Below are 27,705 nucleotides of genomic sequence, written 5' to 3'. Positions count from 1 at the left end.
GTACGTCTTTTGGCTTACAAAGCTGTCCTGGGTGTTAGCTGGCCAATTCACAGGAGTGCTGGAAGTTATTCAAGCCGTGTCTGTCAATACATTTACATGCAGCCAAAGAAATCCGACTGTGAGCTGGTCAGCACAAGATCATATAATTAAAGGGGACATATCATGCTTGTTTCTACTTTTCACTATGCCAGACTAGGATGCCTGTAAAGCATTTCTGGGCATATATATATTTGTGTGTGTGTGTGTGTGTGTGTGTGTGTGTGTGTGTGTGTGTGTGTGTGTGTGTGTGTGTGTGTGTGTGTGTGTGTGGTTGTGTGTGTGATTGTGTGTGTGTGTGTGTGTGTGTGTGTGTGTGTGTGAGTGTGTGCGTATATATGTTGTGCGAGTAGAAAAAATAAAAAGGAAGGACAAGTGGGAGTTAGGATTTCAACTCTTACATTTGCATGTCACTCCTAAAATAAATCAATACAAAGCTGATCAAACTAAACTTAGATTTTTGCGCATCTTTTTACAAAGGCAAAGCCTCCCTCAGTTTGTTTTATTCACATTTCCAATCTGCAAAACACAGACCTGTCATGATGACATCTCAGCCACAAAGGCTGCATTAATTGACATAACCAATTGTTATCAGTTTGGTACTCAATGTGTCATATCATTGTTTTCGTTGATGTTGTTTTATGGTGAAATTAGGGCTGAGGGATATGGCATTCAATTCATATCTTGATATTTTAGGCCATACACTATATATATATATATATATATATATATATACACACACACACACATATATATGTGTATATATTTACAGTTGTGCCCAAAAGTTTACACCCCCCAGCAGAATTTCTGATTTTTTGGCCTTTTCTCAGAAAACGTGAATGATAACACAAAAACCTTTCTGTCACTCATGGGTAGTGGTTGGGTGAAGACATTTATTGAAAAAAAAAATAGTTTAATTTTTTTTTAATCATAATGACAACAGAAATTTCAAAAGTGACCCTGTTTAAAAGTTTACACCCCCTGGCAGCTTTGGCCTGATAACATGAACAAAATTTGACACAAATGGGTTTGAATGTCTACCTAGGGTAACCATCCTCACCTGTGATCTATTAGCTTCTAATCAGTGTGTGTGTATAAAAGCTCAGTGAGTTTCTGAGCTCCTGACAGACATGTGCATCTTTCTGTCAGTGAGAAGTGGGAAAGGAAAAGAACTATCAAAGGATCTGCCAGAAAAGGTAATCCAGCTGTATAAAACAGGAAAAGGATTAAAAAAGATATCTAAGGAACTGAGGATGCCAAGAAGCACTGTTAAAACTCTAATTAAGAAGTGGAGAGAGAGGGATTCTGTTGAAACCAAACCACGGCCAGGCAGACCAACAAAAATTTCAGCTTAAACTGCAAGGAAAATTGTTAGAGATGCAAAGAAAAACCCTCAAATAACTTCAGCTGAAATACAGGCCTCTGTGAAAGAAATTGGGGTGGATGTTTCAAGATCCACAATAAGGAGACACTTGAAGAAACATGGACTGCATGGTCGGGTCGCCATGAGGAAAGCCATTTCTACGCAAATGCAACAAAATTTCCCGCTTACAATACGCCAAAGAGCACAGAGACAAGCCTCAAAACTTTTGGAACAGAGTCATTTGGAGTGATGAAACCAAATTGAACTCTTTGGCCACAATCATAACCGTTACATTTGGAGAGGAGTCAACAAGGCCCATGATGAAAGGTACACCATTCCTACTGTGAAACATGGAGGTGGATCACTGATGTTTTGGGGATGTGTGAGCTCCAAAGGCACAGGAAAACTGGTCAAAATTGATGGAAGGATGAATGCAGCATCTTACCCAAAAATACTGGAGGAAAATTTACACTCATCGGCCCAGAAGCTGCGCATGGGACGTTCTTGGATGTTCCAACATGACAATGACCCAAAACACAAGGCCAAATCAACCTGTCAGTGGTTACAGCAGAATAAAGTGAAGGCTTTAAAGTGGCCATCTCAGTCTCCTGACCTCAATGTCATTGAGCCACTCTGGGGAGATCTCAAACGTGCAAGACAGCCCAAGAATTTACAGGACCTGGAGGCTTATTGCCAAGAGGAATGGGCAGTTTTACCATATGTGAAAATAAAGACCCTCATCCACAACTACCACAAAAGACTTCAAGCTGTTATCGATGTCAAAGGGGGAAATACAAGGTATTGAAAACTGGGGGGTGTAAACTTTTGAACAGGGTCAATTTTGAAATTTCTGTTGTCATTATGATTTAAAAAGAGTAAACTAATCTTTTTTTCAATAAATGTCTTCACCCAACCACTAACCATGAGTGACAGAAAGGTTTTTGTGTTATCATTCACATTTTCTGAGAAAAGGCCAAAAAATCAGAAATTCTGCTGGGGGGGTGTAAACTTTTGGGCACAACTGTATAAATATATATATATATATATATATATATATATATATATATATATATATATATATATATATATATATATATATATATATATATATATATCTCGATATTTTGACTTGGCCTTGGGATGTTGCTTTGATGCATATAATCAAACCAGAATGGCAACACTCGATACGTGTAACGATATTTATTATGATTATTCATATTAATTATGCAGCCATTTAAATGTATGAACACATTGGACCTAAATTTGTTAGAAAAAAATCAGAGTAGGAAAAAAGCATTACTTTTTCAATGTAAAAACCACAAACGTGCAGCAATTTATTTCTTCGAACGTAGAATGCAAATATAAAAAGTAAATTTTAAACGCTCATGTAAAAATGTATCAAACAATACTATTAACTTTTTGCATTAAAACAGGAAATTGCCTGACAAAACCATAAGGTGTCAACAAGATTGTACAGAGTAACCACCATGAACCGCATCATTGCTCTGACACACATAACACAAAAACTACACTACATACTCAAAACTCTACTACACACCATGTACACACTATGTAATCCAAACATGTGAAAAGTAACAAATAGATTTAAACTCATTTTTGCACATGTTGTAACTTCCAGAACTTCCCCTCTCTCCTAGCAACCATATGAACCTCTTTAACAGAAAACTTTTTCATGCTGACACACTGAATCCAAACCATCTCCAAATTATCAAGCCATCATTTATCTTTGACTAACTTTTCTTCAGTGACTGAATCTGTCTCGGTGTTGTCACGGAGTGAGGGGTGGGGGAGGAGGAGGGCTATTTGTCACTTCTCAGAGCCAGTGAGGCGGAGCAGAGACGCTGTGTGTAACAAATACGGACACAGAGAAAGGGAGAGTAGAAATAGGAGCGGACTTGCGGATCACATGAAGAAATGTACTGCTAAATGATACTAGATCAACTATATCGATATGGACGATAAAGCTATGTCTATATCAGGTAGAAGAAATATGTATCGATATAATTAATATATCTATTTATCGCCCAGGACTAGGTGAAATGAAATACCAGGCGGTAGATGGTCATGTGTAACATCATGCATGAGGTGCCACATTAACAGATACTTTTATGGGAAAAGATCACTAAGTTCATACGTCAGGAATATTGATGAAGAAATATCTCCACGCCCTGCTGTGCCTTGATGGAGGCTCACCTCCGGCTTGGACAGCCTGACAGCTCCCAGTCTTTGGCGTCTGAAAACATGTTTTAGAGAGTCTTCTTCGCTCTCAGTTATAGACAGTTTTTCAGAATTTGAGTCACAAACTAGCATCAAAACTCCCCTAAATTTTTAAGGGGGAAGTCATTTATCCCATGGAGCTCATTCATGCGCATACTGCACTGGTAAAACTCAGCAGGGAGGAGGAGGGGCAGAGTGCGCATGAGCGAAATGGAAGTACCATATGTAGAGAAATGAAACTAAACGGGTTGTTATGAAGGCTGGGAGAGAGTCAAACGGTATCATACAGAGAGCAAAGCAAGCACCAATCAGCAAATAAACATTAGAAAACAAGCCCAAAGTCACTAATAGGCAGTCTGTCCAACCAACACTGCGAACAACAACTAAAGGCGGGTACACATTACAGGATAATCGGGCTGATTTTTGTCCCCTTACAAAGCCAGCAAAGGCCCGGTGTCTGATGACATCCTGTGGGATTTTCCTGTGGTGTGTGGTGTGTTAAGAGTAGTGCTGGGCAAGTTAACGCGTTATTTTCGCGTTAACCCGTCAATCTATTAACGCCATTGAATATTTTATCCCACATTAGTGCATGTTGCTGACATGCTTTTATTTTGTAAATGTCTGTTGCTGACCGCAGTGGGACCGGAGGTGAAATTGGCGGAAAAACACGATAAGTAGCCGAAACAAGCATGTCCACGCGCACGGCATGCCAGATATAAACAAACGCAGGTAGTCTACCAGGACGAAGAGACACGATGAGAACTAGAGCCTTACTTAGCGTTGTTTTGTGTGAAAGTAACACGCTGAAAATTCTCTAAATAAAGCGTGAATGCAGACGGATATCAGAGTTTTTCGGTGGGAGTCTGTTTATTTGTGTTTTTGGTCAAGTAAAATATGGCCCCGTCTGAGTGCAGAGGAAACCATCTGACGAGCAGGGAGGGGGTGTTTGGTGTGTGCGCTCTGGGCTTCTGCTGCACAAAAACACTGCTGTAGGGGTAATTTCTGCCCTAAACCTTGTGATAGGACCCAACTTGATCCATCCCGGAGTATCACTTTAATGCCCTGACAGTGGCAATAAGCTTCAATTTTGTATTTACATTTTGTAAATTTGATTTGCACTAAATATGTGATGTAACTATTACTGTATAACAAGTACTGATTTAGTGTTTGCGTGACAGATGTTATGGCACTTTCACAATGGGATGAATTATGATTAATCAGGGAAATCATGCGATTAATTACAATTAAAAGTTTTAATCGTTGCCCAGCCCTAGTTAAGAGTGATTTCTTCTGGTCGGATCTGCTCAGAAGGCCTCCGATTCGTGGATCGTAGATAATGAACATGTTTAATATTTGGGACTAAAAATCCTGTAGTGTGTGGGGCGCGCCAAGAGGAGCAGAGCAGGTACAGCGTGTAATGTCACGTGTACCGGAGCAAAGCCAATCAAGACGCGAGCTGACTCAGCTGACTGACTGAAAAGGAAGTAAGAAATCTATCTGTAATACTTTAAATGATTTTACTCACCTCCAACTCACATTGTTGTTCATACAGCCCATATCCCCGCCGTCTCTACGACCTATAAGATCAGGAGAGAGAAATCTTGTGCGATCTGTCTTTTGATATCATCAAGTGCGTGCTCTCTAAATGTGTAAAGTTTTGGAGAATCTTGTAACGTGTACCAGCCTTTAGGCTGTTTTCCAAACCGTCGACTACACTAGTAGTGCCTACTATTTTTGCCAAATTCAGTATATAGTAGGCAGTATGCAAAAATGTGCAAAATCTGCAGTATGCCAAAAATCTCTGGATGTCTTGCTGATCAGAAAGATTTCTCAGTATGCAACAGACCCATCTACCTGGCAAACTGTTTCCCACAATGAACGGCGCCAACGTTGTTTGTCAATGTGGGTGGCAGGTTTCGGTAAATGACCACCATCTAATGGAATGAGTCAGCCCTATAACTACAACACAACATCAACAAAGACAATCCACGAGATAGAAGTGAAGTAATGAGAAAGAGACACCTCCTGTCAATCCTGTTACTCCTAGTTGTAAAAGAGGTGTTTATTTCTGCAAATTCATTAAAGCCCACATAAAGTAATAGTTGCCTTTTTTTTTAACCACACTAAAAAACTAGAAAAGCAATTTCTGAAGAAATTGCGCTGTGAATGCAGAATGCTGAAGCAGCTTGCGCTGAACTGCTAATGCAGAATGCTGAACATGGATGACTGAAGATATGTCTGAAAATGGCTGAATGAAGTCTTAAATAACTCTGGCTGAAATGCTACAGCAGAAGCTGAACATGAATGACTGAAGATGTGTCTGAAAATGGTTGAATGAAGTCATGCAGGGCTTGCACTGAAATGCTAATGCAGAACGCTGAACATGAATGACTGAAGATGTGTCTTAAAATGGTTGAATGAAGTCTTGAAAAGCTTGTGCTCAACTGCTGATGTAGAATGCTGAACATGAATGACTGAGGATATGTCTGAAAATTGTTTTAAGAAGTCCTGTAAAAGCTTGCGCTCAACTGCTAATGCAGAATGCCGAATTAGCCTGCCATGAACTCTTGGATGAAAGGAAATGAATGGTCGAATAAATGGAATGGATGAAGAAATTTAAAGTTTAAATGGTTGCGTCTATTCAAAAATTAAAGGAATGTATCAAATTTTAAAGAACATTGATGGAAATAATGACCTGACTGAGGGGAAAAGTAAGTCGGCTATCTTAAACCCTGTTAAAATGTAATCCTGTGTGTCCTGTGTGTGAGTTTTTTAACCATGTAAGCCTGTAGGCTGAGGCCCATCTGAAGCCAGATGTTGCCATGGTGATCATTGTTCACCAACTGCCATTAAAGAGCTGGTGGAGTCTGTTGATTCCCAACACATTCCCTTTGAAATCAGGGTGTAAAGGTGCTTGCAATTCTGACAAAAAGAATGATGATGAAGCATGAATCAGTGTAATCTAAAATAGGATTTAAAAGTTTGACTGGCTGAATCAATTCAGGAATTAAAGGAAGGAATTTAAATTTAAAGAAAAAAATCTAGGAAAATAAGGAGCTGACTCAGGGAAATGGAAGTCAAATGCTGTTAAAGTGTGATACTTTCTGCCCTGTGTGTGTGTGTGTGTGTGTGTGTGTGTCTGTGTGTGTGTGTGTGTGTGTGTGTGTGTGTGTGTGTGTGTGTGTGTGTGTGTGTGTGTGTGTGTGTGTGTGTGTGTTCAATCATGTAAACCTGTCTGCTGAGGCTTATCTGAAGCCAGATTTTGCATTGGTGATCAATGATAAATTAACACACACATGCTTGTCTTTGTTCCTGAATGTTTTGATGAGTTACTATAAACAGCTGCATGAGATCAGAGGTTACCACGGTGACCAGCTCGTCAAGGGCAGCAGGTGCAGGTGCACAACTTTGCCCTTCTTACTGTAATCTTATGAAGATTTTGTGGCAAAGCAAGAGTCCGAATCTCCTGTCACCTTGCCAAAACCGTGAGGGCTAGAATAAAAATGAACACACCGTAGGAATCCTGAGACCCAGAGGAAGCTGTCCGTCTAAATTTCATGCATGAAGGTCAAGAAACGAACCCACGAGAGCGATAGATAGATGAGGGAAATTTTACTGATCTCTGAGAAAACCCCTCAGGAATTAACATGGAGGTATATGGGGATTTTTTTGAACTTCTCATGACAGTTGGCCATTTTGTGAAAAAGTGCTCCATCCTTTTGCTTTAAAAACCACTTTGTCAGAAGCAGGACAAGCCTCTCTCCATTTTGATATATAAAATGCCTATGTGGAGTGAAAATTGTGACCAAAAGAGCAGTTTACCCAGAAATTTTTCAGGTTTGGTTTCACCCTCTCCCTGCTCTAAGCTGAAACATTCCGTCCAATACACACCAATGTTAAAACGGCTCGAAGAGCTGAAATGCATCATGACCTTTGAAGGGTCATTGTGAAGAAACTATGAATGCTAGGAAACATTTGAAACCAACTGAATGAAGCCAAAAGGTAGCTTAATATTTTAAAGTTTGAATGGAGTTTGTAGCTGAATGTATGACTAAATGAGGAGCGTTTGAAGCAGGCTGAAAAAATGTCCTGAAAGGAGAAAATTTTGAAAATTCCTCATTCATCTCTATGAGACCAAAAAACGCACAAATTCTGAAATATCTCGAAAAGTATTTGTGAAAAGTGTCTGAAGAGTCATAGCCCCCTTGTCCCAACTGAAACACACGTTTTGAAGTTTGAACAGTGAAAATCGGTTGAAGTTTGCCTGAGTTTTAGCGGTCCAAAAAAGCGGGCGGAAGAATGAAGAAGAAGAAGAAGAAGAAGAAGAAGAAGAAGAAGAAAGAAGAAGAATAAATTTTTTTGTCACAGAAGAACATATACTGTGAATGCATTGCTGCATTCACAGCAATAAAAAAGTCAACCCCTTCCAGATTTTTTTAAATAAACGATACAACTATTGGTAGGGATGCATGATATTATCAGCACAATATTGGTATCGGCTGATAAAAGCGTAAAAACATGTTTATCGGTATCAGCAGATATGAACATTTCTGCCGATAGGCACAGCCGATAAGGTGCTATTCAGTTAGAATTGTTATTATTTTCCATCTGATAAATAAGCTCCCTAAATTAAATGTAGCACTTCATTTATTTGCACCGCAGAGCTCTGTGTCTGCCACCTCTCCTTCAGTGTCCACAACCGTTACATACAAATGACTTGTTATGCAAATTAGTTGATTACTGAATTAGTATTAGTAATTAGATAATCTACAAAACACAGCACTGAACTGGGCCGCTCAGACAAAAAGCCTGATTAGCTGGATAAAAAAACGCAATGATGCTCAATGGATAGACATAGAAGAAGAACTCTGTTTCCCTATCTCCATAACCTCATTACCATTCATTAACAACACAAACATACTACATTCAGTAACGCGAACACATGTAATTTACAACACTCTTCGGGCTTGGCAAGATGTTAAAAGGTTTTGTGGAGCCCATGACAGAATCTGTGGGCTTGCCCCTTTATCCTCAAACCCTGACCTGCCACCATCAATCGGAAAGTCCCTGCTAACAAAATGGAAGGAAAATGGTATTTATCAGTCCCGTCACTTGTTTAACAAAACTTCTCTTAAAACCTTTGCAGAATTAAGACCAGAATTTGAGATTCCAAAACAGGACTTTTACAAATACTTACAAATTCGCCACTTCATTTACACCCTAACAGGAGACAAGCAAATATCTGTGGGATTGACACGCCTAGAGGAGATTCTGACAGGTTCCACATCACTTAAAGGCAAAATCTCTGTGATTTACAATGCTTTACTAGAATGTCATTCCTCTTCCCTCACCACACTTAACAATATCTGGCAAAAAGATTTAAGATGTGATCTTACTGAAGATCAATGGGAGGCCATGTGCCAGAATGTCTTTGTTTCACTGTCTTGTAACAAAATAATTGAACAGAATTATAAGTTTATGCAAAGGGTGTACCTTACCCCACTTCGCTTGAGTAAGATGTTTCCTAAGTCATCCCCTGTATGTCATCTATGTAAAAGTTGTGTAGGGACAATCATGCACATCTTCTGGGAATGCAAAAAGATCAAACGCTTTTGGAGAGACATACATAACCTGTCTGTCAAGGTCATGGGAACCACAGTGGACTGTACCCCTATATACTTTCTTTTTGGTACTGATCTGAATAGGACCCTGGATCCCACACACACAAAAAGGATTGCAATGATATCCTATATAGCAAAGAAATGCATTTTGCTTAACTGGAACCAACACAATCCCCCTTCATTGACTATGTTCAAACAAACTCTGAACGAAACTCTACGTCTGGAGCAACGCACATATATCCTGAAAAACAAAGGGGACCTTTTCCTAAAAATATGGAAACCGCTTATGGACCTCTGACATCTATGTTGCTCAACAGCTCATGCACTGACTCTGAGTGCAAAGGAGGAAAAAGCACTGTGACCATGGTTTATTAATTGAATGTATTATTTGTTTTTTGGGTTTTTTTTTGTTTTTATTATTTTTTGTCTTTCTCTTCAATTATTTTACTTTTTAACTGTCTTGTTGTATATGTATATTTATTTTTTGTCCTGTTTTGTCCTGTCTTATTCTCCTTTTTGATATTTGATCCTGTTCTTTTTGGTTTTGTTCTTGCAAAAATGTGAAAAATCATAAATAAAAAGATAATTGAAAAAAAAAACAAAAAAACAAAAACACAGCACTGAAAAGTGAAGAAGATTAAAAAGCAAAAACATAATAGAGCTAACTGGACAGGTGTCAAGGGTAGAAGGGTACAAATAACAAGTAGTAATGGGGCCATATGTGTTCCAATACAGCAGAGATCATCATTTTAATCTGAACACTGCAAAGCCTCAAAATCTTTCATATTTGTCTTATTCCTAGTTAAAACATCACATATGTAGTTAGAATTTAAAATGTATCACCAAAAGTGACTTGATTTTACACTTGCTTGAAACAAATTTCCATTTGAAAAAAAACTGCTGTTTAAGTACACACAAAAGCTGTACACTCACTGTAGCTGCACATGGAACACAGAAGAGCTATGAGGCACAGGAACTTGCATACATCTACACTGTGTGGCATATAAATTGTTTTTCTTCTATTATGTTGTTTTTATGATTGTCAGATGGCAAAATTGAATTCACGATTAAAATCCAATTAATTGTCCAGCCCTAATATTTATATATATATATATATATATATATATATATATATATATATATATATATATATATATATATATATATATATATATATATTAAAATGTATATACAGTGTTTCCCATTAATTAATGAGACTGTGCCTTGTAAGTTCTTATTTATCAGCGTTTGTTCATGTCCATGGTCCCAAACTGCACTTACTGTAAGGGTGTTACATCGCGCTTAAAAATGTATGCACACATTAAAACTGCCAAGGGTCAGAGACTCTCTCACCACAGTCTCCTAAAATCCTGCGGGAAACACTGTATAAATATATATATATATATATATATATATATATATATATATATATATATATATATATATATATATATATATATATGTATATATAAAACGTCAAACTCAAATCCTTCTAGTCTCTGGCTCTCCTTCATGGTCTCAGCACTTAATCATTAAACAGTTTCTACTCGGTGTAGCTCTTAGCGTCTCAGCTGGTTGACTGTGTATGTTTTCACTAGCCACCAGTCACAAAATGGCCACAGAGCACAGTTTGATTTTTATCTCCCGTAGCAGTTCCAGTCACTTTCCCAGGGGCTGTGTGTGTGTGTGTGTGTGTGTGTGTGTGTGTGTGTGTGTGTGGGTGTGTGTGTGTGTGTGTTTGTGTGTGTGTGTGTGTGTGTGTGTGGTGTCTCTTTGTGTGTGTGTGTGTGTGTGTGTGTGTGTGTGTGTGTGACTATGTGTGTGTGTGTGTGTGTGTGTGTGTGGTGTGTGTGTGTATGTATGTGTGTATGTGTGTGTGTCTGTGTCTGTGTGTCTGTGTGTTTGCGTGTGTGTGTGTATGTGTGTCTGTGTGTCCTTGTTTTCAGATGACTTAGCCAGGCTTTCCACTCCCTGCTGTGGTGAATGTTGAAGAACGGCCGCCAACATTTACACCACTGCTTGTCTCCAGAGTGGGCAAAGGAGTGAAGGGAAAGACACAAGGAGCAGAGGTTGCTTATCATTCAGCCTCCTTATGCACTGGACTGAATACACACACATACATACATACACACACACACACACACACACACACACACACACACACGCACTGAGACGGACAGATCACCCCCAGCAGAACGCACACCAATAATTACTCACAGTAATTAAAAGGCACCCAACTTAGTTCTAGCAGCTCACCGCCTGCAGCATGAAATCTGGACCACAACCGAGGTGGTACTAAAAAGCATGTTGAGCATACTTTACAGTAACATTTCTAGCAGCTTACAGCCTTCATGACCTATTCTGGACAGATGCATCTGAGAACTGCAGACCTGGTTGGTGCCAGTGTAAGCCAACAATACAAAGGTTTAAATAAATCATGACTCATCATTAAAGTCCCTCCTTTCTGCTCTGAATCCATCTGAACTGGTCTTGTTCCTCTTTCAGCAACTGAGCATATTCACCTTTCAATGATGTGACAGCGAGATGAACAGAGCCTCATTGCTCCAAGAAACTGCTTGTGAACCCTTTTTACCTCTGAATTGTGGAGAACTCAACCACACCATTACATGATAAAACTCTGAATTCACGTACAGTGACAGCTGACAGATATCTCTACCAGCAGCAGATATTGGCTTCAGTGACTTTTTTAATCTCTGCATAAGAGGGAAATGAGGAAGAGGTCAGAGTGAATGTGAGCATAAAACACGGAAAAGCTGGAGTTTAGAGGGAGGACTGAAGCCATAAGAAAAGGTAGTCGAGCAGTGCAACAGCACATGAGTGAATAATCTGGCCACAAGTGCTGTTTTTTCTGGAGTTTAGGTGCTGCAGCGACAACATGCTTGAGAAATACATTCCTATAGTCAGTGATAGTGCATTTAAACACGGTAAAGGGGAATTAAACACACTTTAAAGCAGCTGAGTGTGCTTTCACCCCCCTGGAGCATGAACAAGAGATATCAAAGTCACTTCTTCTGGTTACTGTCTGCTTACTTTAGTGATGATGAGCGGCTCACCGTGCTCGAGCCCTCCTTTCAGCGTGAACCCCCAAGGCGCGCCCCCGCTCAGCTGGACCTGAATGTGAAGGAACGACACGAGCTGTTCCACCGTCTCCATGCTCTCCCTCCGGACCGTTAGCGCTCTCTTCCCCGGCTCCGTGTCCTTCTGTCGGAGCTTCAGCCCTGCCTGGGTCGGTAGCGGTCCTTGTGCTTCTCCATCCCCGCTCTAACAACAACGGTGAATGGATGGTTGGATAAATGTCTGGAAGGACGAAGTTGAAGAGGGGGAGGAACAAAAAGTTTAATCTTGTCAAGACTACACACAAGACATCGGTCTGAACTTCCGGCCCAGCTAACAGACGATGATTAAAAATAAAACGTTTGCTTTTTTGCCTAAAAAAAATCGGTCAAAAAAAATACAATTCCAGACGTTTCATTTGAGTCCATCTCCAGTTCTAATTTCTAACAAATTTATCAGCTCGTACTCCTGAAATAAAACAGTATAATGCTTTTAATTTGATATTTACGCTGTGTACATCTGGTTAGCTTCCGGTTAGCTTTCAGAGGCTGAAGATTTAGGAAAACGTTGGCGCCGCCCACTATTCCAAGCAGCTGGGTATGATTGACAGGGATATTCATAAACATGATAGAGAGAAGACGCCGCTTCGACTGCAACCACCTTCTGGTGCTGACGAGCCGTGGGGCCGCTGTCTTGGTCCGGTCACCCACTCCACTCACTGTCATCTTTTTGGCTGGCGCACTTAAGTGTCAGCGCATAAAATCTATCGTAGCTCACTAAATACTAAACTGATTTTCAAAGTCTTTTTTCCTGCAAACGTCAGTCATTTAGGTATGATACTTGACATATTTTAATATTCATATGCTTAAAAGAAATTGATTTATTTATTTGGTGAAAATCGGGTAAAAATTCGCTGAGTTATGCTCATAATAGTTGTGCATTATACACCTTTCTCAGTATAATAACCGCACTGGGGCGGCGTGTGAGACCCACCCAAGATGGCAGCCTGTATCTATGTCAGCTCCAATAGGCAGCGCCAGTCAATGAGGCGTCTACATATATAATGTCTTAAGTTCTTTTTTTTTTTTCTTCTTCTTCTTCTTTCTTTTAATGAGCGTGAAGAAGCTCAGTGCACGGGACAGAGATCATAAATCTCTCTGTGTTTACTGTAATTCAAACAATGTCTTGTTGGCTCACGTGCGCAGTTTACGTGAATACAATTATTTAAAAATGAGGAGTCCACCTCTTGGTTAATTAAAACTCAACATTCCTGAGCAGTCTCTAGTTCTGACTTACTCTTATCTTAATGATCCTGCATCACTTATTCTCCCTGACATAAGACCACCCTGTAAAGGATCAGGCCTCCAGTGCAGTCTACTGCTGCAGTGATTCAACCTGTGGGTCAAGGTCCAAAAGTGGATCTGAGAGCTGTTTTCAGTGGGAAGTGTAAAAACCGGGTTGAAATGTGTCAAATATGTCTTTGGTGTAACAGCAGTGGCGAACCGTGAGTACTACAGCTGGGCCTTCACCTCAGCCCTCACAGCCCAAAAATGAAATCATCGCAGAAAAAAGTAGTTGACAAAAAACATTTTCATTGAATAAATAAAATAAAAATAAATAAGACGCTTTACATAAAACAATGACTGACATTATTGAGTTTACAAAACGTATTAAAATAACCTAAAATGATGAAGAAAATGTCTAGTTTTTATCTTTGTCAATCTGTGTCATACATAAACTCGTTACTTTTACCCATGGAGAGAACTGGCAGGCAGCTTACACTCCTGAATATTGAGGGAGTCTCCCATTTTTTAAACCCCTTCTCTGGATGTTCTCCTGGCTTGTGATTTCTTCTGATTGTCCCCCAACTTTAAGTTTGCTCCTGTGATTGCTAATATATTTTTAAAGTGCATCAAGTCCCGTACATGGGCGTTATATCGAAAACTCAAAAACCATCCACCCCCTCTCTCCTAGTTGGTTTGATCCAAAGACGCTGCAGGAGACCTCAGAGATGGAGACAGATAACGGTGCTGCACTTGACGATAAAGAGTTTATCAGAGCCTTAGCTGTTTTCTATCTTTCTTATTTGGTGTTGACATTACATGTCGTGAGTTAAACGAACGTAGCTCTGCTCTAACACAGCATCCTCTTCAATCAGGAGATTTAGAGCAGCGGGAATCATATAGTTAGAAGGCTGACTAAAATAGTGAAACGTGTGTCGTTATGAAGTTCTGTCTGTCTTCGGTGTGTGATGAACATACGCGCTGCGTGTGTACGCGAACGTGCTCTCTCATCAGAACAGCAGAGAGTTCAGGTGGAGGAGACTGACTGGGCCAGTGAAGGAGAGGGAGAATTCAAACCTCAATGTCTTACACAGTGCCCGTGATAGATGAAGTATTAAGACATGAGCACTCGCACGAGCGCGACCAGATGAAATTTTTACTCTCACACGCTGAAAAAAATGCAAACAAGCTAGCCACAACTTCGCTCTCGTCTTCTACCATTCCTTTCACCGCTCTAACCACTCTGCCCACTGTTCGGACTTCACAACCTACGCTCTTCAGTTTTTGTCCCGCCCCCCAAAAAATCAAATCGTGATTGGTCAATTTTCCTGTCTCTCTCCAAACCAAAACACATGGGGTGTTTCTCAATTCAGAGTTCGCAAGTTCGAACTCGCGAACTCTGGAAGTTCTGACTTGGCAAGTTTGTCTCTGAGTTTGGACTTCAGAGGTCGGGAGTCCGCAGGATGATCCTACCACTATTGGAACGGCAGCGGACTTGCGTCCCCTTCCCTGTACGTCCACGTCACATCCGGTTGTCTTGCCAGCAGTTTGACAAAAATTACACAAATAAAAAGCATAAATTATAACATAAATCAATCATGTCTCATGTTGTGGTCATTGTTTAACAGTAATTTATTAGCTCATTTATTTGTTTCTCCAAATTCCAATAAATAGCAAACCAGTGGCGGGAAAAAACGAGTGTAGTTGGGGAGGAAAAGAAAACATTGGTTTCTACGTCTGCTTGGCACGAATTCTATCATTTGAGTCTAAAAATTCGCAATGAAATGAACGAAATCGACGTGACTATTGCTGTCGGCATACTTTATATCGCCGCTGAAGAGGAGGCTGCACGATTGAGGAGGCAGATCCATCAGAGGACGGCCAGGATGAGGCGAAGGATGGCAAGACGACACGCCCTGCTGGCCAGTTTCGCTGTCTTTGTACGTTCATTTCATCTCATTCAGATTAGGAATAGACAATTATATATACTTTGAACTTACTTACATTAGCTCTATCCCAGTGAAAGACAAACTGATATCTTAAGTGTATGTTTCAAGGCTCGATAAAGTGCTGAAATTATCAATATAAGTCACTCCACAAAAACTGTCTTTGCCGCATAGAATTACTCATATGTCGTACATCGAAAAAAATGGCCAGTAAACATTTCATTCCTAAACCTTTCACAGTAAACATATAAGACAGTGTGACTTTTTATGCTCAGGACAAAGAGAAACGGGAGTACCACTTACCTTTAATACAACTAATAAGAAATTACACAAAAACAATCATGGAGTACTTTTGCTTAAATAAATACATGCATATATTCAAACATAAATGTAACATAGGCTACACACTGAAAAAGGTTAATAATTTAAGTTAGTATGGTAGGTTAAGGTTAATGATTTAATGATCCAGAGTAAAAAGATTTAAATTTAGAAAGTTTATTAATAGTAAAAAGAAATAAATATGTTAAAAATCAATAACATTAACAATAATAAAAAATAAATTTAAATTCGGACACTTCAAGATTAATAGTTAACTAATTAATGATATGTTAAAAATCAGAAACATTAAGAATAATAAAAAGGAATAAATAATTTTAAGTTAACAGTAAAAATAACTAATAATAGGTTAAAAAATTACAATGAGGAATACATACATAATAAAACGCTAACATTAATAATAAGAACTAAACTTTCATTTATTAAAATGGAGAACAATTGATATAATAAATAGGATAAAAATCTGAAATATTTAAAAAAAATGTTGAATTTTTTTCCCCTTTTGTTGTGGCCAGGACCAAGAGCCTGCCAGGAGGTATGCGCAAGTCAACCACAGTGTACCCATCCTGGCTTTGTTTTATTCGGACGCAGAAGCTGACACCAAACCAGCCTTCAGGCTCTCCAGGGACAACATCAATATGCTTCTGCAGATGCTGCCCTTGGAGAGGACCCATGGATGGGGTGCAGAAGTGGAGGTGCTGGTGACCCTGTACTGGCTGGCTTGTGGGGCATCCTACAGGGCTGCAGGAGTCGTTTTCTGCATGCCACTGGCCACTGTCTGCAGGGTGGTCCATTGCATCATCGATAAAATGATGGACACCCTGCACAGAGCCATCCATTTCCCCAAGGAAGAGGAAATGGTGGGGGTGGGTGCCGGCTTTGCCCGCCTTGCTGGCCACGAGGTGTTTCGCTGGGCTGCTGGTGCCATCGATGGGTGCCATATCAGGATCCGGCCCCCTGGAGAACCACAAAGGCAGGCCTACATAAATAGGAAGCTATTCGCTTCCATAATTTTGCAGGCTCTCTGCGACTCCAGGGGGCTTTTCCTGGATGTGTACATCGGGAACGTGGGGTCTGTACATGATGCCCTGGTCCTGCAAAGGTCCCCCTTGTACCAGCAGGCCCTCTATCCACCACAGGGGTATTTCCTGCTGGGTGATGGAGGGTACCCATGTCTGGAGTTCCCTGTGGCCATTATCACCCTGTATCGGCAGCCTGTTCAAAGTAAGGACATGTTGTTGCTAAACATATTAAAAAAACATGATTTTTTTTTTACAATGATACATTTTAATATGTTTTTTAAAAATGAATATTAATTACCAGGTCGTGTTGAAGCAAGGTTCAACAGATTGCACACCAGGGCTCGAAACATAATCAAGCGGACTTTTGGTCTCCTCAAGACTCGCTGGCGCGCAATCTTTCTCCGAGCCTTGGAGATCCGGCCCCACTTTGCCCCAAAAGTTGTTGGAGCTTGCTGCATGCTCCACAATATTTGCCTCGCAGCAGGGGACTTGCTTGATGAGGAGCAGCTGGAGGAGGAAGGCCCAGACCAGGGGGACATTCAGTGCCCAGATGCCTTTGGGCGGCACAGTTCTGGGAACGCGCTCAGAAGCAGGCTAGCTGCACAGTCATCTGCTCCAGGTGTTCTACCACCATGCCTGGAGCAGCATGATTATCTGTGAAAACAATTATGTTCACACCAAAGTGTAAATAGTTATTTTTTCATTGTTGTTATTTATCATTTTCAATAAGTTATTTAATCAGTTCTTTAATCAATTATTTAATCAGTTATTTACGTTCTTTAATCAGTTATTAAATCAGTTCTTTAATCAGTTCTTAAATCAGTTCTTGAATCAGTTATTAAATCAGTTCTTGAATCAGTTATTAAATCAGTGCACACTAAAATGTTTTGAGTTACAATCACCATGAATGTCTTGTATTTGTTTTCCTTTCACTGTGACCTACTTAGTTTGCACATGGATAAATAGATGCACCAGTATAAGTCCAAATGATAATGCATATTATGTATAACAACTATGTTTTATATTTTTCTAAAACAGTCTGACATGGTTTAAGACTACATAAATGTCTCAACTATTGGGACACCATATCCGAATGAATCATGGATTGAACTCTGAACAAAAACTACATTTATTTACATTTTATTTATTTACAAGTTTCTCGAACAAATTTAAAAAACGGTCAGCCCTCTCTGCTGCTCTTCTCTCTCTCTCTCCTCCTCTCTCTCCATAGCCCTCCACTCCCTCTCCTCATCCCTCTCCACCTGCTCCCTCAAGAACTCCAGCAAACTCTCCTCCCTGGCCCTCTTCCTCCCTGGCTGCACGGCTCTGGAAACGTCTTGGGCTGGGGTAGAGGCTGTTGTGCTGACTGAGCCACCTGCAGCGGCAGTCAGACTGGATGCAACAACCAGGGGCGGACTGATTGAGTGCTGCCCCTGGAGTGCTGCATCCATTTCTGAATACCACTGCCAGGTGGCAGCAGTCACACTTCCAGCCTCTACCCCTCTGCCTGTCGGTGGGTCCCTAAGCTTCTGAGGCAGAAAAACAACTTCTAGCTGATACTGTACTTAGATTTACAGTCTTGTATGCATCATATACACCGCACCTTCATTTTTTTATATGGCTTTTGTAAACTACACTTGTTTAACAGGAAAGTACCAGAAAAGGTTTCAGTCACCATTACAAACAGGGGCAGGTCATTACCTTGTATTTGTCCTTCAAATTGGACCACTTCTTCTTGGCCTGCCTGGCCGATATCGGCAGGCCAGAAGTAGTCACGAAGTCCCTGGCAAAACAAGAGTATGTAAATCAGCCTTCATAACGTCTTTATAATGCTCCTAAACGTACAATAAGCAACAAGACACAGCATTAGTCACTCCCAGCCAGTCTGGGCTGACCCACGCCTTCCAGTAAAAAGAGCCTCATTGGCTGTTATACTGTATAAGGGCCCGGGTCTCCTCAGTTGTCCCTGGATAACAGAGAGTGATACCGTCGTGATAAAGTACTTATTTCACATCTACGCTAAAACCACTGACATGTAACACTGCAACAGTTAACCTATGAACGCAACTTTGCGCTGTATTAGCTGTGCTGAAATACCAACATAAAGCTGCTCAGTGGTTGGTGCTAGCTAGCTCAATGTCCCTTTTTATCGTTACCAAAACCACCCGCATCATCCGTTTAGAATTCATCAGGGATGTCTTAACCCTGGCCTTATTAAACATTCAGATTTTAAACACAACTCCATCACAAGTATGTATCTTAAAGTTCTTATTACTTATCTTATTCATAATTTTACGTTGCAAGTATTACTTACAGTAAGGGGATTTTATCCGATATTTGACAAATCTGGGAACTAAATCGTTACCAAGAAATTTCTTTACCAATGTGTTTCTAAAGGTGTCTTATAACATGTACTAAAAGTTTGAAGTTCAACTCCTGTGGGAAACCTCTCAAAAAACTTCTCAAAGTTGGGGTACTGATAACCGATTTTCAAAAATTCAAAAGTGCTTAAATTGGACTTAAGTGACCTGTGAAGGGTCAAACTAGGGATTTTTCATGATTCTGAGCTGATTGCAAACAATTACTTTTCAGCAATGCAACTCCCTAGTGAAAAAAAACTCCCAATAACCCCCACACACACACATACCCTGCAGGGTACACTTAAATTAAAAGACAGCTTTTTTTTTTTTAATGGTAAATAGGCCTAGTTTCTGTTTAAAGGTGATTGCTGTAGTTGGTTGACATTCAAGTTCACATTAGCACCAGAAGTCATTTTGGTCCTTTTTCCCTGTTGATCATGGACAGACAAATCTACTGCTTTAACATCCGATAGCATGTTTTTAATGCGTTCCTTAGAAGTAAGTGATGTTGTTTGTTTCCTTATCTTCATATATGTAACGTGTACATTCTATTATTTATTCGAGTGTCATATATATTTTGTAAGAATGTGTTTCATGTTTGAGTTATATTTTGATGTTTTCAGTGATATTTGGTGTTACTGAGACATATTGATATTACAAAATATTAAATCCATATTTTCATTTTACTTTGCATGCTATGATAGTCTAAGATTAGGCTATAATTGCAGTACTATGGATCCAGCTCTGCTTAATTGTTTCATCTGTGAAGGCCCAGATACACCAGCTGAGAGGCTTATACAAGGAACTCCCTAAGGCTACTCTACTTTTTTGAAACATGTAGAAGCAGTTGGAAATGCTAGGATTTTGGAGCTTATGCAGGGGTATGACCAAGAAGGAAGACTTAGGTACCACAAAAAGTAGATATTGATATTGGATATCCGTCTGATATCAGCAAAAAACAAGTATCGGTATCGTATCGGAAAGCATCTAAAATCTCCGATATAAGCAGTTTCTGTTACCCATTGGTTAATAATAAATGGGTCAGTTTTTCCTCATACCTACTGTTGCTGACTAATGTTCTTTCTTTGAATTATATCACTTAATCAAGCCTTTTCTAAAATGACAGACATACTACAGAATAAGTAATAAAAGTATATATGTTTAATGCTGATATTGTATCAGATTAATATCGGTATAGGCCAATACTCAATGCTGCTGTATCGGTATCGTATCGGAAGTGAAAATGTAATATCGGGACATCCCTAACATAAGTGTCAAAATAATTTGTACAACAAGTTTGTCGAGGTCACGAAGAAGTCAGCTAAAGCATCAAAGGCAGAGAAAGAGTCAGCACAAAGCTGCAGCGAAGACTCTCCTGAAAACAGAGACAATGATCTTTTCTCATGCCTTCACTGGGTGTGATACAGTTTCTGCTATCGCTGGCCATGGGAAAACAACTCTGTTTGACAGGTAATAATAATAATAATAATAAAAATAATAATGATAACAACACATCATAATGAAATATTGGTATACTAAAGGTCTGAAACAAACCTGAAGTGCTTTCTTTTGCAGATTTGCAGATTTGAAGCCAGCTGTGTAACTGTCTCTTATTTTTGTACTTCTATTAATGACAAAGGAACGGATTAAATCTGTCCTGGGAGCTAGCTCACACGGTGACGCGCTTCGTGTCCTCCGATGTGCCCCGCTGTCCATTCCCCTGCTGCAGGGACAGCGGCTCTGACCGTCTCCGCTACCGGGTCTTTCCAGCACACTTTCCGCTGCGTCTAGGATCAGTCAGACCAATCAGACGCTGCGCCTCGGCCACAGCACATTTAAAGGCGAGGAGAGGCGCTCATTTGATTGGTGAAAACAGCGCTCGGCTGTGTTAAACCCACTCAGGCTTTTCTCCTCCCTCTCTGCCATTTGCGCGGAGGGAGGCGTGGACCCGCAGCTCTGCGCTCCTCTGCGCCTTGACTGCGCCTCTCTTGGCACTGCAGGAAACTTGTCCACACAGCGAAGGCCAGCACAGGGCAGGTGCACCTGCGCTTGCGCTTGGTCTATGAAATTAGAGCCCCAGGTGTTTATGGTTATGGGCCAGTTCCAACTCTAGACCCCATAGCTCCTGAAGAGCTACTCCAGTTTACAAGCTGCAATTGCAATTCTTCTTGCAGTAACCGGTGATGCAGCTGCATGAAGGCGTCAAATGAATCTTAGCTTGTGGAGTCTGTAAAGGCATTATCTGCAAGAATGCCATTCATGATGGTTTTGATGATTTAGACATTGACACCTAAAGCATTTCAGAGCACGGATAAGTATTTGCTCTAATTATTGTGCAACTAATTGAAATAAATGCAACTTTATATGTAAATGCAAAGGTGGGTGTGTCATTTTTTCCACTAAGGAATGGTTATGGTGAAAAATAAATGATAGCAATCAACTCAGAATAATGAAAAACCACTTGTTTGAGCCTTCACAAGTTACTAAAGTCCAATTTAAGCACTTTTGAATTTTTGAAAATCGGTTATCAGTACCCCAACTTTGAGAAGTTTTTTGAGAGGTTTCCCACAGGAGTTGAATTTCAAACTTTTAGATACATGATATTAGACACCTTAAGAAACACATTGGTGAAGAAATTTCTTGGTAACGATTTAGTTCCCAAATTTTCAGATCTTTCCCGTACTATTACAATTGTGACTCTTCTCCTCCGCCATTTTTCTGCTTCTTCCTTTGGCCGAACGGGCAAATTGCATTGTGGGATTGGAGCTGTGAAAAGTCCGCTCAAGTTACGTCCGGAGGCAGACTTGGTGATAGGGGCGGGCCAAGTCCACATCCGGGTACGTGAACCGAACTTGTTTCGATGCGGACTTAGAATTGGAACAGAGCTTCGGCTGTGATTGATGATGTATCACGAGTCCGCGAGTCCAGAAGTACGCTGAAGTACACATATTGAGAAACACCTATAGCCTGGCCTTCGTGAAGTCCTAACCACTTAGGCCAGGGATGTCCAACTCGTGCCATGGAGGGCCAAGAGGCTGCAGGTTTTCTTTCCAACCAAGAACTCCACCAGCTGATTCCACTGATTAGCCCCTGCTCTCTGCTTGAAGGTGAGGTAATCAGTGGAATCAGCTGGTGGAGTTCTTGGTTGGAAAGAAAACCTGCAGCCTCTTGGCCCTCCATGGCACGAGTTGGACATCCCTGACTTAGGCTGTATTCAGACCAGAAAAGTCCTTTGGTCCACTTGTTTGGTCCGGACCAAAAGCGGACTTTATTTTTTTCGTTTGGTGCAGTTCGTATTCAGATTGTACTTTTTGCAAGTGGACTATATTCTGTAAACACATCCACGTGTGTGACAATCGGTGCTCTCATTGGACAGCACTGACAAAGGTGGCACACAGAATACAGACCCTGAAATGGAGGTAAACATATGAGTTTGTGCTCTTATTAGAGCTGCAAAATCATTTTCAGTTTCAAGAGCAGCTCCTTCAAAGCAGCTTAACAACACCGTTTACAATTTTGGAACAGGGAAGGCGAATGTACGCAGCAAGGAGACGCTATGCTCTGTGTGTCCTGACCCACAACATGCTAGCAACAGCATGTCTAAACAGAAGACGGAGGATCAGGTATGAACCAAAGACGGTCAGGTTACGGTGGCTTTACAGGCCAAAAAGGCGCATGTATCCTGTAGTTAGTTCGGATGGACCTTGGTTTGTATTCAGACCTGCACCAGAGAACCACAAACCGCCAGTGTTCGTTTGGAAGTGGACCAAGACCACCTCAAAAAGTGGGTCTCGGTCCGGTTGTTTGGTCCTCACCAGGGTTCGTTTGTGTCTATTCACACCTGCATGAAAAGTCCGCACCACCGTGGGAAACGAACCCTGGTCCGTTTAAAGTGGACCAAACAGTCCAGGTCTGAATACGCCCTTAATGAACCAGCAAACCGGGCTCCGATAGAGATAACATGTTTCAAGACAGTAACCTTTTCATTGCTGAAGTGAACTTTGCAGTACACTTAATTTCAAAACTTACATGATGTATTAAATGTGTTTTATTCAACTAAATTATATATATATATATATATATATATATATATATATATATATATATATATATATATATATATATATATATATATATAAATATATATATATATATATGATACGTTTATTTTTTGGTCCACGTTTTAAGGCCTTCTCTGAAGGCCTAGAAGTCCCTGAAGGTTCCCCACTGGTGTACAGAGGCCAAGAGCAGAAACACTTCTATATATCCATTTTACTCTGTTTGGCTTTATGAAGTAAATATTATCTGTTCTCTCAAGATCTCGGCATATCCTGTCACCTTAGCTTAGAAATTAGGGGTTACCTATGACAAACTTTTGACTTGAGATGTCTAGAAAGCATCCAACATATAAATATTATGCAGAGAAACATAGTAAGTATTTCAGGAGCATGTCCGCCCAGTGATTATGAGATTGTTATTATTTAATGTTTATAACATGTTTTACCACTTCACTGTATGTTTTATCTAAAAAGTAAAATGTGAATTTTTCCTACCAAATCCCAAATGAACTTATACTAAAACCCTTCATAGATGAAACAAAAAGGAAACCAGTGGGTCATTCATTTTTGGTAAAAAAGTCTTTTTTTATATAACTAGTCTTTAACATAGCAAAATGATTTTTTTAATCTAATTAATCTATGTCATTTTAATTTTTTTTTTTTAATCCAAAAGATGTATTTTAAAAAGAAGTCTTGAGGCATGTGAGGAATATTAATGTCTACATGTATATCGAACATATATATGTTGTCATGGTTTGACATCAGAAAACCACATTGTCAGGTAGAATAAGCTTAACGTGCATTTTTTCCATTAAAAGTAAGTAATAAAACACAAAACATTTTGCAAGACGTCTTGTGGCATGTGATGAATATTAGTATGCATTTTGCACAGTTGGTTTGACACCAGAAGGTCAGATGGTCAGGAAGAAGAATAGCTTTATATCCATTTGTTTCCATTAAGAAATAATTTAAAAGAAATGAAGCTTAGCGGAAGTTCAATCAGAAAGACTATCTTCCTGGCATGCCCCTTTTCTGTCTCTGTCTTTAACCGCTTCCTCACAACTCCACCTCTCATCTCTGTTTCTCCCAATCACAGTCAGTCACCTATTCTCTCTCAGCCAATCCGTCGTAGCTGTCATATTTAAATATGCTCTCTCTCTCTGCAGCCGGTCAGCTGTCATTCAGCGAAAAGGTCCTCAAACCCACCTCCACCCCTTCACCACCCCATCAGGTCTCGGTCATCCCTCAAGTCTCAACTCAAGCATCTCACTTCTTCACCACCACCAGTGTCTAGGCTCCGGGGGGAAGTTCACGGGAGCATCAATCATTCCTCATGCTCCTGAAACGATCACTTCCTGCGGGGTCTAAGCGCCAAAGACTTTTTCACTCATTAATTCTTTATCTGTTTCATTAAAATTGGTCACTCATACTATTTGTCTTCTCTTCCTTATTAGTCTTTCCTGATTGAAATACTAATAATGTGTTTTAAAAAAAGAAGTTGTTTGGCATGTGATAACTATTTGTCTCTATGTTGCACAGTTCATAGTTACCTTTTGAACTGAGCATTAATTCACAATTTCCAATGCTTGTCATATTTTTCAGGTTGAATACATGACTGAACCCCAAGTCAAGATCTGAAGGCATCTGACTGGTTCAGAAGGAGCGGACCCCGCTTTTTAATTGGTTAAGGTTAACAGTCCTGTGGCTGCTACAGATTTCTGATTTTTTTACCTCCTATTTCAGTCTCATGTTGTTTTGACTACTCACAGGGTGGAAGGAGCATATCACCCAGTATGACAAAAATGACTTTGAACAAGATTACACACCCTGCCTTTATTTCTGATATATTTTGTGTTGATTTGTTGACTTAGTAGATTGATATGTTTTCTTTGTTTTGTGGATTGTTCTTTGGAGAAAATCCTGATAATTTAATCTATTTTTTTTGTTCTTAAAAACACTATTTTATTGTATTATTTGTGAATTTTTATTTAATTTGCCCTTATATTTTCTTGTTTAATTCTAATTGTAATTTTTACTTGTTCTTGTTTCGTTCCGAAATTAATGATTGGGCGAGAACCAGGAAGAGGTGTGACGCTGCGCCCTGCGTGTGACCGTGAGTCTTCTCTGGGAGAGTTGAACGCAACAGCTGGACGCTATTCAGGTAAACAATGGCAAAGAAAACGCCATTGAGAAAACACTTGAGTTCAGTTTTGTCCAGTCTATGGTTCAGAGCCACTTCCTCTCTCAAGTTTTGCTACGCAGAGCAAGGGAGGACGGTTGTTGAGAAGGCGACGAATAAAAGGTGTTTGCATGCTGAGAAAGCGAAACTTATGAGGTTAAATTTGTGCCACCAGAAACTGAATTTGAACTAAAATATTGAATTTGAAAAAGCATGATGTGTAATGGAATTTAATGTTTTGAAATTGAATTTATTTTTGTAATTGAATTTTTTATTTGAATTTTAAAGTGTATTTTATCTATGAAAATTCAACTCTTTTTATACTTTCAATTAAAAAACAGAAAAATTCAACATTTTTATACTTTCAACTCAAAAATACAAAATTCAATTTCAATTCACAAAAGGCAGATTCAGTTTTACAATTCAATTTCAATTCAGAGTGGCATGACCATTACGTCATCTTGTGCCCGTCGGAGAGACTGATCGAGCAGATTCACGGACCCCTCTTCAAGTCCGCTAACTGTTCCGACATACCAGGGCTGTTGTGTTAGCTGTTGTTAGCACGCCTTGCGTTTAGTTCACAATTACCACACAAGGGATGTAAATAACACTATGGCAGCATTTCTACAAATATAAGTTAAACAATACTATGTATACGGCTGATTCATTGTTACAAACATTTGTCAGAAGTGCTATGAACTGATTATTACAGGAGCTTGATGACTGTTTAGGATGGGGGGCAGCCATCTTCGATTGTCTACTCGGGGTGGAGAGGGGCGTGTATGTGTTTTCATTCATTTCTATACCAGCCATCCCTTTTGGGGTTGGAGGGCTGATGCATGAGCCAAGTACTAACAGCTGCGACCTGCGGGAAGGCGGGGCTAGACATCCACTACCCCATCTATGTCACCTACATCACACGTCCAGCCCGCTCACATCCACAACGCCATTGTGGTTTGTTCAGGGACAGTCGGGATTTCAGAAACTCGATTGAAACAGCGTACTATTGGACTGAAGGCTGACTTAGAAATAATTAACATTTAATGAACATGAATGAACATGGAAAATGATTGTTTTTGGCAGTGATACATTGTGTTTTTGCAAATAATAATAAGTTTTTCACCGTTTATCACACTAACGGAAACCCACAAGGAGAATGGTCTAGCAGAATGCTAAGGAGTGGAGAAGTGAGTGACTGTCATTATATTAATCAGTTACTCACAGTCATGTAGGCTACATCAATCAACACATTTTTCAATTATCAGTAAAAGATCACATTATATAATTTACTTATCTTCCACTGAGTGACTGATTTTATATTAATCAGTTACTCACACTCATGTAGGCTACAGCAATCAACACAATTTTAAATAATCAGTCAAAGATCACATTATATAATTAACTTGTCTTCCAGTAATATATCAGATTGAAAAAAAAGTTTTTACCACTATTTAGCCAACATCAATTTATCAATATTAACCTCTGTTTAAACAGTATTAGTTGCATTTGTACTGACTATTTTATCTATTCAAATTATTACCAACAGAACTTACCTTTGCCAACCTCCTGACCAGCCCTCTCTCTACAATTACATTTCTATAGAGGGCATCCAGTACACCACCATCTTTTGTACTATTTTTTTTTTTATTATATCTGACCTAATGTCAGAATGTGTGAACAAGTGTTAGTGATAGCAAATAATGGACACTAAAGGAAAAGCTGTTCTATTATTTAGCAGTTAAGAAAGGAAGACGTCCACCACTGCCGGGTTTTTTTTGTTTTGTTTTTTTTTTTATTCATCAAGATGTTATTAAGTGGATGATCCTGGAGGTTGTTCTGAACGACCTCTCACACCTTGGGCTCTAATTTCGTAGACCAGGCGCAAGCGCAGGCGCACCTGCCCTGCGCCGGCCTTCGCTGCGCGGACAGGGAGTGACCGGCACACAGGAGAGGCAGTGCCAAGAGAGGCGCATTCAAGGGGCATAGAGGCGCAGGGATACGCTTCCACGCCTCCCTTCGCACAAATGGCAGAGAGGGAGGTGAAAAGCCGTGAGTGGGTTTAACACAGCCGAGCGCTGTCTTAACCAATCAAATAAGCTCCTCCCGTCGCCTTTAAATGCCCTGCAGCTGAGGCGCAGCGTCTGATTGGTCTGAGTGATCCCCAGCACCGCGGAAACAGTGCTGGTAG

The 27,705-nt window shown here is 40.0% G+C and overlaps 1 protein-coding gene across 1 annotated transcript in view; it reads right to left on the bottom strand.

Annotated features, from left to right (window-relative positions):
* Positions 1-12,594, bottom strand: part of shroom4 (shroom family member 4) — a 180,218-nt gene extending 167,624 nt beyond the window's left edge. Inside the window, exon 1 of the mRNA XM_074699334.1 lies at positions 12,310-12,594. Coding sequence (XP_074555435.1) covers positions 12,310-12,432 — 123 coding nt within the window. The 5' untranslated portion in view covers positions 12,433-12,594. The remainder of the gene's footprint in view (positions 1-12,309) is intronic.
* Between the last annotated feature and the right edge of the window lie 15,111 nt (positions 12,595-27,705).

Source organism: Halichoeres trimaculatus, unplaced genomic scaffold (genome assembly GCF_033239565.1).
Source record: "Halichoeres trimaculatus isolate MK-OKI-2021-1 unplaced genomic scaffold, fHalTri1.1 fHalTri1_scaffold_22, whole genome shotgun sequence".
Classification (NCBI taxonomy): Eukaryota; Metazoa; Chordata; class Actinopteri; order Labriformes; family Labridae; genus Halichoeres; species Halichoeres trimaculatus.
Note: the sequence above shows the minus strand (reverse complement) of the source record. Positions and strands in the feature narration are given on the sequence as shown.